General features: G+C 49.5%; 1 protein-coding gene across 7 annotated transcripts in view; it reads left to right on the top strand.

The window, feature by feature from the left end:
• The window catches only part of IRF2 (interferon regulatory factor 2), a 79,653-nt gene that overhangs the window by 32,093 nt on the left and 31,510 nt on the right, over positions 1–16,050 (top strand). For 6 of the 7 annotated variants that reach the window (XM_080659481.1, XM_080659486.1, XM_080659484.1 and 3 more), the window contains 2 exons: positions 7,667–7,762; positions 14,834–14,933. In XM_080659481.1, coding sequence (XP_080515607.1) covers positions 7,676–7,762; positions 14,834–14,933 — 187 coding nt within the window. In that variant the 5' untranslated portion in view covers positions 7,667–7,675. Of the gene's footprint in view, positions 1–5,878; positions 5,932–7,666; positions 7,763–14,833; positions 14,934–16,050 lie in introns of those variants that run through there. The other variant, XM_080659487.1, reaches the window with a different exon arrangement.

Genomic DNA, 16,050 nt, shown 5'->3' with positions numbered 1-16,050 from the left:
GCCGTCACCTTCCTACAAGTGGACTGCCACTTGCGTGCTGTTTTCCTGTGCATCCCGCAGCCACCATCCCGGGCCCAAGCAGGCGCTTCGAGCGCATCTTCTTGCCTCTGTTTGCCCCTGGGTCAAGTGCTGCTTGGTTTACGACAGGGACACAGGGCTCTTCGGAAGGTTTTAGTAGCCTCTGCAAACAAGCTCAGCCTCTGGCTGGGCATTGGAGACCTTCCGGAAAGACCTGGGTTCAAACCTTGCTTCTTCATCTGGGGGCTAGGACACATTTTTCTTCGGTTACCGTGTCAAGCTATACTGTCCCTCCTCCCTAAAATGGGGATGGTAATATTTAACTGCTTCGGGCTGCTGGGAGGGTGAGCGATGATTTACGTCAAACATCCAGTACTTGCCTCTCAGGCGCCCGCTCACTCTTACGAAGCTCCTCCGTGTTGGTGCCTCGGTCACGTGCTCGGCCCACTGCAGCAAGCACGTCGACCTCCGTCCTGCTTTGGCCGTGGACACCAGCCTTTGCCTCCCTGGCTTGCTTGCTCCCTTCTCTCTGCCTAGGCACTTCCTCCCCATTCTATAAGCTCTTCTCCGTAAGCTTTCCCTTACAGACCATCTGAGGATGATTGATGTATTCTTTATGATCTAGTTCACTTCGCTGGCAATTAACCCATGCTGCCTTCTGATCTCTAGTGCAGTCTTTTATGGTTATAGTATTATTCGCTACCTTTATGTGGTTACGTCTCATATCCCCAGTTAACGTATGAATTCCTTGAGGGTAGTGATCATGTCATGCACATCTTGGAATTCTCCATTGCATTTAGCACAGTTTTTTTGTTTTGTTTTGTTTTGTTTTGTTTTGTTTTGTTTCGTGATAATACGTGTTTAGTAAATATTTGTTGGTGCATTGGATGACCGGCTACTGCAGACAATCCGTGCCATAGAAGAGGGTCCAGTGGTTGGAGTTGTGAGAGAAGTTGTCATGATGAACACAGATTTGAGCTAGCTTTTGTTGGGAGGGTCACATTTCTGTAGGTTGGTAAGATGGGTGAGCACATGGCTATGTAGGGAGGGCTATTAGGTGACCGGAATCCTCACAGTTTATTATTATTATTTTTTAAATATATTTTATTGATTTTTCTACAGAGAGGAAGGGAGAAGGATAGAGAGTTAGAAACACCGATGGGAGAGAAACATTGATCAGCTGCTTCCTGCACACCCCCTACCGGGGATGTGCCCACAACCAAGGTACATGCCCTTGACCAGAATTGAACCTGGGACCCTTCAGTCCACAGGCCGACGCTCTATCCACTGAGCCAAACCAGTCAGGGCCTCACAGTTTATTTAAAGGAAAGGATACAATTGCAGGAGATGGAGCCAAGCACTGCTATGGTCAGCTTCTGCGACACAGACTCCAGCGTGAGCCCTGTTCTTAGCTTCCTGGGGCCCATACTTTTGCCTTCACTCCTGCCCAGTGTTGACCTGTGTCCTGTGACTGTGGAGGCATGAACTGTCTCCTGTAACTGATGAGCTGTGGGGCTACTGGTAGAACATTCTCTGAGTTTTTCTCTGATGCCTTTACTTCCTCTTCATTCTGGAAGGAAACATTTGCTGTATTTAAATTTTTGAATAGCAGTTATTTTCGTTCAGTCCTGTGAAGACATCTTTCCATTGTCTCCGGTCTTCCATTGTTCTTGTTGAGTAGTCACTGGAAGGCTCCCTCTCTCAGCCAAGGATTTTATTACCGTAAACCCAGCAGGGAGGGTTAGAAGTCTCTTGAACAGAACATTAACATGATCTAGGTGGCATTTTAGGAAGATGAATATGTCAGCGATACACAAAACAGAGAGGAGTCTGGAAAGGCTCAGTAAGAAGAACAGTTACAAGCCCATCCTAACTGCTTCCTAAAGTAGGAAGAAAGCAGAGGTTAGGGTTGCTGAGCCCCTGGCATTCGTTTCAGACAGACCCAAAGGAGTCTGGGCGTCCCTACTTATGAGCAGGTTGCCTTTAAACACTTCCCCAATTAGCCTCTCATCTGTAATATGGGGTAATAAAGTTCCTACCTTGCAGGGTTGTAAGAGTAAATGAGAAACTCATAGAAAATCCTGGTTTTAGTGCTGGCATATAGTAAGTGCCCAATAAGTAGGGGCCATTGCTATTTCTATACCAAGATCCAAGCCCTTGTTCTTTTAGATTAAAATTCAAGATCACTGTTAATGCCGCTAATGAGGCATTGTTAACTTTATGGGGGATGTGCTTCACAGGATGTGTGAATTCACACCCTGCACATCACAGGGATCAGCTGCGTGCCTCTATGTAGCAGCCCTGATGCCAGTAATAGTCTAAATACCTGCCGTGTCCTGAGATGATTTGTAGCACGAGGCCATGGTTTTGAAGATGATCCCAACCCCAAAACTCAGAGGTGTAGTGGGAGCTGATTTTAGAAAGTGCCTGTTGTCAGGCTGGAGGGTGGCTACTTCATACTTTAGATTTGTAGAATCCTAAAATGTCAGCATTTCACTTTTAAAACCAACACAGTGCACAAGATTAGAAGCTCACAAAACAGAGAAATCAGATAACGAGCCTTCATGTTACACAAGGATTCTTAGAATCTTAGATAACCCCGGAAGTTATCTTTTTGAAACCTCTCATGTTTTTTAGACGATCCAAGTGTGGACTAGAACGAGGGAGTGACTGGCCCAAGGACACCCCGTAGTAACGGCAACGTCAGGACGGCACACAGGTGTTCCGTGTTCTGCTATATTTTGGTTCTCTGTGTCTTTTCTACCAGTTCCATACCTTCTTTAAATTTGTCCAAGGTTCATGTGGCTGGGGAATTGGTGCCCCTGGGAACCTTGCCTTACAGAAAGAAGACTGATCTATCAATTGGAATTTCATGGATGGAAGTGAGAAAATACAGGCCAAGTGAGCCTCTTTACTCGGCACTCTCAGTACCTGGTCTCCTGCCCCCCCGGGACCGTCTTCCCAGTCTCTTAGTCTCCGGAAATAGGATATATTTTTAGTGCCAACTGCATGATGAGTTTCTGGTGCCAGGCTCATTGTAGAGCTCCACCTTTGCTTTCTTTCACGGAATGAAGAGCACATGCTCAGATTCGGAGAGTCATGAGCAATCTGTGTCGAACTGCGCCCTTTCTCATTTGTGTCGGGTGCCAAGACCAAGTAATCCATTCCCTGACTAGTGTGGGAGGTGGGACTGGCTATAAAATGAGTGAAAAAGAGGAAGTGCCTTCGTGTAATTCGGTTGGCTTTTCATTGTGGATCAGCAGGGATGTCCCGGCTACTAAAAAAAAACACCACATGGACATAAGGTTACTTGGTGTTAATAATTCACATTCATGTGGATCACAGCTCGAGATGACAATCCCTTGAAATTGCTTTATTAATCGCTATATGTATGAAGACTTGGAGAAAATCTCAGTGGTGATATTCTGAGAGTCTTTGATATGTTCAACGTTGTCCTGTAATTATACAGAAGATGGATGATAGTAAGCAAGTCAAGAAAATGATTCTCTGAGAATAAAGAAAAACACAAAAAACCTGAAATAAGTGAGCCCTTCATAGCAGTTTCCCTTTCTGGTAAGATACTTGCTATCTTTGCTTTTCCTAAAAACCTACATGACTGCATAATTAATGACAGTCATGATTAAAGATGTAGAAAAAACTTTACATGTGTGATTTCTATCATATTTTGATGAGCGATAAGCTTTGAAGTTTGGCTGAGCTGCATCCTGGGTAGAAAGGCTTAGTATGTACATAGGGTTGGGCCAACAGAGAGATGAGGCAGCCGCGTTTGGCACTGGCACTAACGAGGCCTGTTTGCCAGAATGACCAGACTTCACAGGAAGTCATAGAAGAGCCGGGTGCCTTGTAAACGTACGAGTTAATCTACAGCCTCAGTGTGGGCCAAGGACCTGGGGCTTGTTAGTCAGAGACCTTATCTGGACTTACCGAATTGAGATTCAACTGCACAGGAGAGTGGGTAAAGCACTGCTCTGGACTTTGTCATCGGCTCTTACCTTCACTGTTAATCAAACTGACCATATCTGTCACTCACCTAAGTCTCCAGTTCTCTCCCGGCCCTGCAGGGTCAGCCTGTCTCTGGCATCTTTCCTGTTCCTGATTGTCTTCTGGCAGCTGGACCTCCTGCCTGGGTCTTCGCAGTGTCTCCTTTTCCTTCTCACGACCTCGGGGCGCCTTCACCTGCGGCCTAGGGCGGTGCCCTGGCCCCTGAGTCAGCCTGCCTTCTGTGTTGTGTCCTAGGGCAGCCTTAACACAGTACCACAAACTGCGGGCCAAGGCGACGGAAGTTTTCTCTTCACAGTTTTGGAGGACACAAGTCCAGATCCAGTTAGTAAGAGTAACGTGTTTGTAGGGCGGTGCTCTCTCCGCAGCCGTAGGGGGGACCCCTCCTTACCTTTCAGCTGCTCTCCAGCCTCTGCCCTCGCGTGGCCCCCTTCCCTCGGTCTGTGTGCTCACGTGGCCCTCTCTGTGTGTGTCTTGTCCAAATTCCCTTCCTTCTGCAAGGACCTTCGGTTCCTGTGAGGCTCCGATCACAGCATTTGCATCCACCAATCAGTAACGGTGTTCTAGGTGTGTTTCTGTGTGAAGGCTCCTCATTTAACAATGGTTGATTCATTGACATTGAACTCCCAGCCAACAACACTGGCTCGGGCCTGAGAGGCACACACTTTCGCCACACTTCAGACCATCCCTGCTGGCTGTTCTAAACAGTGAAATCGCCAACACAGAGCAGAGAAATGTTACACGAAATAGACAGTGAGAAGGACACTTTTTTATAGCGTGAGCGGAAATGAGGCAGAATGTCATCTTGTCGGACCTCGGCTGGGACCGTGGGTGTCGGAAGACCCCAGGTTTTCACCTCTCTGTGCATGTCTGCTCATAACCCGGAAGGCACCCCAAGAATTGATCTGGGTGTTACAAATAAATTTCAGTGAGTAGACGACTTTGCAAATAGGCAGTCCGCAAATGATGAGGCTGTGACTGTACCTCCCCATGGACGCTTTCGTTTTAAAGTCAGAAAGCTTTTAGAAATATTTCAGGTGACCATTTTCTCCCCTAAATGGGTCATTGTGAAAAAAAAGGGGGGGGGGCGGGGGGAGGAAATAGCATATGATTATAACGAAGCAGGGCCATTTTCACATCCCTGTCATTTTCCGTATTGCTAAGTTTAGATGCACCAGGACGGTAGTGGTCCGTAGCAGTTCTGCTTGTCACGTTGTCCCCTCTGAAGAGCTTGTGACGACTGTAGCTACTCCTCAGGGTGCTCCTCCCTCTACTTCCTGTACTGCTCTGGACCCAGCTGCCCCCTCTCTGCACCCCAAGATCTTGAGACCGGATTGGCGGTCATCCCCCTGTTGGGCAGAGCCCTCCCAGTGGCCAGTCGCCCAGGAGGATCTTCTGTGGACATCTTCTCCCAGTGCTCCCCTGTAGCTCCTCCTCATCCTGCAAACAGGGCTCTTGGTGTGGTGTGACAATTCTCTTCTTCCCTGTCTTCTATTAGACAGGGAATGTCTAGCCTTTCCTGCTCCTGGAATGTCGTTCTCAGTAAGTGCTCGGTGAACAGGTGGATACGTGAGTGAGAGGAAGGACTTGAGAACCTCGAAGAGCAGCTGTATTTGGGGCTCCTTGTGGCCGTTGCACGTCCTTTTGGACCGTCCTTGAAGTTCCTTTCCCTCGTCTCAAAGAGAGGCAACCACATGAGTGGATGGAGCCCGCCTGCAACACCACCCAGCTAGGCTGATCAGAACTGGCCTGGCTCACGTATTGAACGTCTCCGGGGTGGAGGGCTTTGTAGGGTCATAAAAGGACCTGTAAGAGGTGGAGTTCCTACTCTCAAGAGAGCTTACAATTTGGTTAGGAAGGAAGAGTGCACACAGTTGAAAGTTCATAGTTAAGGTAAGAGTTAGGTAAGAATAAAAACAACTTAAAATAGCTTTCCTAAAGCCATGCTTGATTTTCAAATGAGCGTGTAAGACCAATGAGTAGTGTGGGAGTCACAGGAGGAGACATTTCCTCCAGGCTGGCGTGGACTGGCAAGTCCTGTGGAGAAAGGAGGGTGGGAGCTGGGTCTTGTCTTGGAGGATGGGTGAGGATTGGCAACGTCTGGGAAAGAGGTGAGAGGGCATGGTATGAGCAGGAAGTAGGAGGCGTCTGCAGCCATGAGTGCATCCGAACTGGGACAGATGTACCAGGGAGAGGCGGGTTCTAGAATTCCGTTCTAGAATTGATTAGGCTCTATGGGCAAAGGGTGCGGCCCCATCCGGGTCCTGCAAAGATGCTAGCACTCTGGCAGAGCTGGGGGCAGGGCATCCAGGAGGGAGGACGTCCTTTGGAGCTGGAAGAGGGAGTTAATGAGGCTTTGATCATCTCAGCCCAAGTTTATCTGAATAGAGAGGAAATGAGTAAAAGAAAGACAGCTAAGGGTGGAAAGAGGATTATGTCACACCGTCCACCAAGTCCTATAGAACGGGGGCTTGACTGGGCATCGTCTTGGCTTTTGAATCCGCACTAAATTGAAATTTTTGTGTAAATAGGATGAATGAGGGGGCGACAGTGCATTGTCAGTGATTCTACCCTGGATGTACTTTGATGGACCTGGGAAAGATGCCTCCGGGCATCCAGGGGGGAGGAGCACTGTGTGAGCTGGCAGAGAAAAGGCGTGTAGCCACGGACAGTCTTCAGAGGGAAGGCAAGGTGGAGGAAAAGGACTGACGGTGTCAGGTCAGGGGGAGGGGCGCAGTGAAGAGGATCTTTGCGGGAGTGAATGAGTGCACGCGTTCACATAAAGCAAGGCTGGAGCCAGAGCAAGGCGCTGCGAGCGCTGAGCAGAGCTGGAATCTGTCAGGAGGGACCTTGGACCCAATGAGCGGATCCCTTTAGAGCAGGGGTCCTCAAACTTTTTAAACGGGGCCAGTTCACTGTCCCTCAGACCATTGGAGGGCCGGACTATAGTTTTAAAAAAAACTATGAACAAATTCCTATGCGCACTGCGGGCCCGGGACGAGTTGGCTGCTAAGCAGGACAGGCAGCGGCACCCGGCGGGCCGGATACATGTCCTTGGTGGGCCGCATGTGGCCTGCGGGCCGTAGTTTGAGGACCCCTGCTTTAGAGCTTTAAAGTGGCAGTATTGGGGTTCAGAGCATTTCTGGAGTGAATTGGTTGTAATGTCTTTCCCACAACAATGGTTTTGCACCGTCCCCGTTGGTCCTGGGAGGATAATACCCACAGGTGTACAGTACTGATGCTCTGAATGCTGGGGCCTTGACGGTGTGTGCTGTTAACACAGCCTGGCTGGGAGGGGGCGAGACCTAGCTTTAGGCGGGGTCACTCAGGTGCTGGGCCCTCTGGGTAGCTGAGTTTCTGCCAGTCCAGCCTGCGTCTGTGGGACCCTCTCAGCTGAGAGCCTGCTTGGCCCGCAGCATTGCCCCGCGGAGACAGCCCCTCGGGAACGACCCGGCTGCTCGAGCAGGGGCAGGTGGCTCGAGGGTGGAGCCCCTGAATATGCCTCCCTCCCCAGTGCCCCGGACACAGGCTGTGGGATTACGAGGAAGGGGACAGTAGAAGAGGGTCAGGCTGGTGTAGACAAGACAGTCATTAGCTCAAGTGCCTCATGTGGATTGTCTCTCCGCAGACGGGCACCATGCCGGTGGAAAGGATGCGCATGCGCCCGTGGCTGGAGGAACAGATCAACTCGAACACGATACCGGGGCTGAAGTGGCTGAACAAGGTCAGTGCGATGGTGTGTGTGAGTGTGCATGCATGTATGTGTATGCATGCAGGCATGTGTGTATATATATGTGTCTGTATGTATGAGTATGCATGTGTATCTATGTGTGTGAGTGTGAATGTGTGTGTATGCATGTGAATGCATGCATGTGTATATGTGTGAGTGCATGTGTGTGAGTGTGTGCATGTGTGTGCGTGTGCATATGTGTGAGTGTGTGGGTCTGATCCTTACTAAAGCATGTGCATGTGGACCTCTGAAAGTAAAATTGTTCTTTGTGTTCAAAATCTTATGCTTGTTAATTGCAAAAACAAACCAAGTGAAATTGACCATAGAAACATCAAGTGACTGTATGAAGATCTGTGTCCTCATCTCAGGCGGTGGCCCCCCTCGCCTTGCGGTGGCAGCTGGCCACTGGCGTTCCGGCGACGGCTGGCGGCAGCCTCTCGCTGTGCTCGCCCTGCCTCCTCCCGCTCAGACTGCCTGCTGCTCCTCCTGGCTCTCTAGGGCTAGAGGACGTGAGGCTCTAGCGTTTCATGTTGGGAATGGGGCATATTCATTGGTTTCCAGTATTTTCTATGTGAAGAGAACTTTTGTTTTTGTCTTTTAAAAAAGACTTAAATTTTTTTTATCATTTCTCTTTCATTTTTCAATTGCATTCAACATTGTATTAGTTTCAGGTGTGCAGCATAGTGGTTTAAAACGTCTTCTCTTTGTTGTGAAACTCTGTTTGTGTGCCACCCTGTCCTAACAAGTAAGCATTCTACCATTTACACTCCTCCCCCATATATGTAAACACTCCATATTTATCCTTCTCAGACTTTCCATTTAATTGATCCTAACTGGTAGGAGTGAATCAGGAAGACAGTTTCTGTAAAAAATAAAAAACACCTGAAATTATATAGTTAAAATTTAGAAAAGCAACTAAATATAATAGATTACTAGAGGCCCGGTGCACGAATTCATGCACAGATGGGGTCCAGCCTGCCTGCCTCGATGGTGGCTGATCAGGGCCGGGCTGGCAGGGGGGAGGGGACATGGGAGGTTGGCCGGCCTGCCCCGCCCCTGATTGGGGTGGGGGGGGGGGCTGATTTGGAGCAGGGCCGGCTGGAGGGGAGGGGACATGGGAGGTTGGCCGGCCCGCCCTGCCCCTGACCGGGCCGGTTGGCTGGCCGCAGTGGGCGTCATAGCAACCGGTTGTTCTGGTTGCTGTGGTTGTTCCGGCATTCCGGCCGCTGGCTTTTTATATACATAGATGCCTTCTTTGAGAGGGCCTGAGGGAGGTTTCTCTCCCACTACCAGGGATATTGCAGTTCTTCTGAGCAAATTTTTTTATCCTCTTCTACCACCCCCTCGTCTTTAATCTGTGACTCATTTAGCTGGTCAGTCTTTAGCTCTATATCATGTGCCAAGAGCGGAGAGCCCAATTGTGGCCACTTCTAACAGGTGTACAGGGTATTGCAGCATCATTTTTTAATACTAATACCACTCCTGGCCTCATTTGATCGTTTCAGATATCTCTGAGAGCTTACATTTTTTGTTCCTTTTCCCTCATCCACTTTTTTTTTTTGCTTATTTTTAATTTAATGGTATTGTATTTGAATGTGTTTAAGTGAGTCATTTCTGAAACAAGGTGGGGTATGAAGTAAATAGGAATGACTTAAGGAAACCATATAACCATTTCATGTGACCTGAATGGGGTCTTGGCTGGGGCCAGTTACTTTTTATTATGGGTATCTACAAACACAGATAGTATGTTTGAATGTCCCAAGGACTGGACAGAATAGTGTAGTGCATTCCCATCTAGATTTAGTAATGCACATCTTGATTTAACAGTTACCAACATTTTGTTTTATCTGTGTGTGTGTGTGTATGTGTGTGTGTGTGTGATGACAGAGCAACTCCCTGACCGTGTACACCTGGAAGACTTAACATTTTCTCATGTCTTCATAATACTGTTGTCCATCAGGAAAATTAATCATGAGTTTTTAGTATCATGCCATGAGTACTCCCAAAATATCTTTTTACAATTGATTTTTTCAGTCAGAATCCAAAAAACGTCCACGTGTTGTGTTTGGTCGTGTGACTCGAGGCCCTCCTGGTTGTGGACCGTATGCCCTCCTTGGTTGCCCTCTTGCCATTGGCTTGTTGAAGGGCCAGGTCGGTTCTGGGTTGGTCCAGGTGCTCGCCGTGGTTCCCTGGGCCACTTCTAGAGGGAGGGAGGAGGCAGACACACCCAGGCCCACTCTTTCTTAGCAGCTCCAGTCATGCCCACTCGGGCTCCCGATGTTGGTGTTTCTTACTGGAGGTCTGCCTGGACCCAGGCCAGGCCACTCTCCAGGCCCAGGCCAGCAGGGAGTCCACACCTTTCCCTGCTCCTCACTGAAAGCAGGCTTGTGCTTGAGTAACTATCAGGCCACCTCAGAACAGGTAAGGAGTTCAAACAAAAATAGCAAGAGAACTGAGAACATCCTATCTAATAAAAGAGTAATATGCAAATTGACCATCACTCCAACACACAAGATGGCTGCCCCCATGTGGTCAAAGATGGCTGCCCCCATGTGGACACAAAATGGCCACCACAAGATGGCCAGCAGGGGAGGGCAGTTGGGAGGGACCAGGCCTGAAAGGGAGGGCAGCTGGGGGCGATTAAGCCTGCAGAGGAAAGGCAGTTAGGGGTGACCAGGCCGGCAGAGGAGGGAAGTTGGGGGAGACCGGGCCTGCAGGGAAGGGCAGTTGCGGGGGGACCAGGCCTGCAGGGGAGGGCAGTTGCGGGGGGACCAGGCCTGCAGGGGAGGGCAGTTAGGGGTGACCAGGCCTGCAGGGGAGGGCAGTTAGGGGTGACCAGGCCTGCAGGGGAGGGCAGTTAGGGGGGACCAGGCCTACAGGGGAGGGCAGTTAGGGGTGACCAGGCCTGCAGGGGAGGGCAGTTAGGGGAAAACAGGCTGGCAGGGGAGCAGTTAGGCATCAATCAGGCTGGCAGGGGAGTGGTTAGGGGGTGATCAGGCTGGCAGGCAGAAGTGGTTAGGGGCAATCAGGAAGGCAGGCAGGCGAGCAGTTGGGAGCCAGCAGTCCTGGATTGTGAGAGGGATGTCAGACATCCCTCGAGGGGTCTCAGATTGGAGAGGGTGCAGGCTGGGCTGAGGGACACACACACCCCTGTGCATGAATTTCGTGCACCGGGCCTCTAGTCTTATAAATACTGGGGGAGAGAGGAGAGGCAGAGGGAGATGAGAGAACTGGTTCCCACGTGGGGCCAAGGTCTGATGGTTCTGCGTTGCTTGAGGTCATCTTAAATGTTCTTCTCAACTCAAGCAGTGCTTCTCTCTCCTGCCCTTCTATGTAAACACGGGTGGGCTCTGGTCCTCACAGTCCTTCTGTACACGGTGTGTGTGCCCTCCACCTGTGCGGGCTGGGCACTCAGGGCACCTGAAGCACATACTGATGTCACAGACTGTGATGCCACGGTCTGCACAGATGCAGTGCAGTGCCATCACCGTCCCATAGAACACAGGGATCTATGACCAGAATGTTTATTGGTCAGAATCTCTTTCAGTTTTAAAATGAATTTCACCTTTACCTTTCAACATGGTCTTTTTTAAAAAAGAGATGTGTGATGCATTTATTAGTGGTTTATTTAAAAGTTCCATGTAGGGTTTATGTATTTATGTATGTATGTATGTATGTATTTATTTATTACTGATTTCAGAGAGAAAAGGAGAGAGAGAGAGAGAGAAAGAAACATCAATGATGAGAGAGAATAATGGTTCAGCTGCCTCCTGCACGCCCCCTACAAGGGGTCGAGCCCACAACTCGGGCATGTGCCCTGACTGGGAATAGAACTGTGACCTCCTGGTTCATAGGTCACCAGGGGTGGGCAAACTTTTTGACTCGAGGGCCACAATGGGTTCTTAAACTGGACCGGAGGGCCGGAACAAAAGCCTGGATGGAGTGTTTGTGTGAACTAATATAAATTCAAAGTAAAGGAGCGCAGGGGAGAGCAAGAGAACCGGATAGAACAGCCGGATCCGGCCCGCGGGCCGTAGTTTGCCCAAGGCTGGCTCAACCACTGAGCCACGCTGGCCGGGCTCATGTGGTTATTCTTTAATTTATCATTTTAAAGTGTTTTTTAATTTATCATTTAAAAGTGGCATTAAGTACATTCACAATATTATGCAACCATCCCCAGTGTCTAATTCCAAACCTTTTCATCACCTGAAAAGGAAACACTATACTTACTCATCACGTGACCACTCCCATTCCCTTCCCTAGTTCATGGCAACCACGGGTATGCTTTCTGTGTCTGTGGATTCGCCTGGTTCATACGGTATGTGGCATTGGTGTCTGGCTTCTTTCACTTAGCACAGTGTTTGCCAGGTCCACCCATGTTGCCGCAGATGTGTGTCAGCACTGCATTCCTTCGGGGGCTGAAGAAGGCTCCCGTTTATACTGCGTGTGCACATGCGATGTTTTCTTACCCGTTCATCCGTTGATGGACATTGGGGTTGCTTCTGCCTTTTGGCTGTTGTGAGTAGCGCAGCTATGAACGTTCATGTATAAATGTTTGCTTGAACACCTATTTGTAATTCTTCGGGGGTACATCCAGGAGCGGAATTACTGGGCCACGTGGTGACTCTGTTGAACTCTTTGAGGAACAGCCAGTTTGTGTTCCACAGCAGCTGCCCCAGTTCCCATCCCGCCAGCCCTGTGTGGTGGTTCCCGTTTCTCCACGTCGTCACCAGCCCTTAGGATTTTGTTGTTGTGTTTTTGCTCTAGCCATCCTAGTGGGTGTGAAGTGGCATCTCGTTGTTCTGATTTGCATTTCCCTGAGGAGGGGTGGTGTTGAGTCGTTCTTTATGTGCTTATTGGCCATTTCTTTGGTCTCTTCGGGTCCTTGGCTCATTTCACGAGGATCTGTGGTGGAGAATTGCTCAGTTCAGTCGTTACTTTGTTAGCTTCATGCTTTGGGCCTGGTGTCTGGGACAGCGCTCGCCAACCTTTCGGACCTCACGGACCACCGTGGTCCACGGACCACCGGTTAGCGACGGCTATTCTGGGAGACGGTTTAGCTGTGTAGCTGTGTGTGTATGTATGTGTGTGTGTGTACACATCCGCCTGCACGCATGCAGATGCTTGAAAAGAGCCACTTGTGAGAATCAACTCTGTGTCTTATGAGATGGATTTCAGATTGTGTCCCCACAGAACTCGTTTGACCTAGAAAAAAAAAGAGCAACAGCAAATTCTTTAAGGGCCCCTGTCTTGAAGCACAGACCTTTAGATTCTGATTGTGCGCTTGAGGAAACCTTCTGTCCCTGAAGTCAGTTCATTTTCATGTGAACGTCGAACCTGCATTATGTGACTTCCTCTCGGGTTTTCATCTGCACAAAACGATAAAGTCTCACTCAGCCCCGCTCCGGTGCTGGCCCTGTTGGAGATGGCTAACCTGAAACGCTGCTGTCTCGGTGATGATACAGAGCGAACGGAACGGGTTTACGAAAATCTCTCACTTTCGGTTCTCCTTTATTTACTGAGTTGTAAACACAGCAGAATTTCCCCCTTTAACAGCTTTTGGGGAACTCTCAAATGTCCTAACATACTCTTAGTTCAGGCTTTGTAGCTGGTTCTGTGCACAGGCACCGAGCCCTTTTGGGTCGGCGGGACCCTTTCTATTTTCACTGTGAGAACCAAGTGGCGGAAGATCCCTACCAACACTTCCCTTCCTATGTGTCCCGTGGAGATCCCAGACCTGGGAATGATCAAACTAGCCTAAGAACTTAAAAATGCATTTTCCTGCCTGGCTGGTGTGGCTCAATGGTTGAGCGTCGATCTATGAACCAGGAGGTTCGATTCCCGTCAGGGCACATGCCCAGGTTGCGGGCTCCATCCCCAGTAGAGAGCGTGCAGGAGGCAGCCGATCAATGATTCTCTCTAGTCATTGATGTTTCTGTCTCATCCTCCCTCTCTCTCTTCCTCTCTGAAATCAATAAAAATATATTAAAAAAATACGTTTTCCTGGGCTTTTCAGTGTCCATAGAATCCAAGTCAGCAGGTTCTCCTGTGAAACTGGAAATCTCGTACATTCGAGCACCAGAGGCGAGGGATGCTGTGATGCGACTGAAGATGGGAATTTAGACACTTACTGTCATAAGTTCCTTGGCTAAATAATTTAATTCCATTCCTCAGCTCCTTCACCTGTGAATCGGAAGTAATAACATATATGTAGCTCATTAGGTTGTTGCAAAAAGCAGAAGTGAGACCATGTGAGCATGTGTCATCACACGTAAGGTGCCAGGGACCTGGGAGACCACTGGAGCTGCTGGTTGAACCAGGTTACATGTGTGGTTGTACTATGAGTGTGACTTGGTTTCCAAAGCACTAGTTTCTAGTCGTGTTTCTGGGGTTGGTTTAAGCGATTTCAAGTTGCCTCTCGGACTGTAAGAGAGGTGGAAAGGGTTTGATACAAGAATCTTAGGGAGGGACTTTGCTCCAAGAAAGGAGTGTCAACTGTGGTCATCGAGGCATCTGGACGCTCCGGCCGGCCCATGCAGGGCGTAGACGCAGGCTGAACAGCAGGCAGGATCCTCTGTGTCTGCTGCTGCCCCAGCCCATCGAGACGCAGGGTCCCGTGACAGTGGCTTCGTCCACCCGACTTCCCTTTCGCAGCTCCAGTGGGGTCACTTGGAGAGCTGCCTAATTTTTAATTTACTGGGGCAGCTGGGGCTCCTCTTGACCAGATGATGGGAATACGTGGTAAGAATAAAATAAGGACGAGACGTTTCCGTCGGAGGCCAGTTGTCTGTGGTTCTTTAAAGAGAAGCGGCACAGGTAAGGCACACGGGCATCTCCCAGGTCGTGCCTGTGACCTTGGGACCGGTCGCATTCCTGCTCTGCCAGCCCTGCCTGGCTCTCGGTCTCACTGGCGGCTGCCGAGGTTGCACCTGGGGAAGTGGGTTTGGTGTGCAGCGGGTTCTACTGTGGGTACTCGGTGGGGAACCTTACCAGCTGGAACTTAAGAGGCCTCCTCAGCGGTGGCCCGAGACCCTGGCTGCCGTTCTTACTTGCTTCTCCTTCCAGGAAAAGAAGATCTTTCAGATCCCCTGGATGCACGCAGCGAGACACGGCTGGGACGTGGAGAAGGACGCGCCGCTCTTCAGGAACTGGGCGATCCACACAGGTGTCCATGCCCCGGGTCGTGCAGGGGCGGGGGGGGGAGTGGTGGTGGTGGGGAGCACTGTGTCGTTTGCATGCTTTCTTTTTTCTCTTAATTGTGATGTAACTGACCAATAAGATTATAAGACGTTTAAAGTTACAATTTGAGATATGTGATCCTCCTGAAAGGATGCCCCCCATCGAGTTAATGCACACCTTCCCTTCCTCCCATACGTACCTGTTAATTATTTGGGTTATTTTACTGGGAGCATTTAAGGTCTGCTCTCTTAGCGAGTTTCAGTTATACCACAGTGTTTGTTTTTGTTTTTCCTACACATATAAAATCTCCTGGATGATGGGCTCAAAGAAGGCTCTGAGAAACACGTGGCTTGCCCCCAGGCGCATCCAGGACACGGTGGGGGGCACGATGGGGGGGCCCACAAACCTCTCCACTTGGAAGTGAGGCTCCGCCCATCCCACAGAAGCTCGGCGCTTGCGTTTCCTCTAACGTGGAATTCTGGTTGCGCTCCCCACGTGTACGGGGTCATAAAGAACGTATTTGTTCTGCAGCTGTAAACTTGGGTGGATTTATCTCCCTAAAAGGTAGTCAAGAATGTATTTATTTACAATAGAATTTAAGTAGGGGGCTATTTACAGGAAGGGACTTTTAATATCTGACAGTCAGATGAAAAGGAGATACTCCGGTTACCTGTGCTCATTGGCCTCGCGGCCTCCCAGCCTTCTGTGTTACTCACATCGAGTCCCCATTCTTCTACCATTACTATTTTTTCTCAAGCTGTTTGGTAAATTCAGGGTGACCAACTTGTACCAATTGGCCCGGAACTGTCCAGATTTTTTTTAAAAAATATATTTTATTGATTTTTTACAGAGAGGAAGAGATAGGGATAGAAAGTTAGAAACATCGATGAGAGAGAAACATTGATCAGCTGCCTCCTGCACACCTCCTATTGGGGATGTGCCCGCAACCAAGGTACATGCCCTTGACCGGAATCGAACCTGGGACCTTTCAGTCCGCAGACCGACGCTCTATCCACTGAGCCAAACCGGTTAGGGCCGGAACTGTCCAGATTTTAAACAAAAATTCCCGCATGCCAAGGACCATCCCAGGCCCAGGCAAACCA

The sequence above is a fragment of the Plecotus auritus genome (genome assembly GCF_963455305.1).
Source record: "Plecotus auritus genome assembly, chromosome: 3".
NCBI lineage: Eukaryota > Metazoa > Chordata > Mammalia > Chiroptera > Vespertilionidae > Plecotus > Plecotus auritus.
Note: the sequence above shows the minus strand (reverse complement) of the source record. Positions and strands in the feature narration are given on the sequence as shown.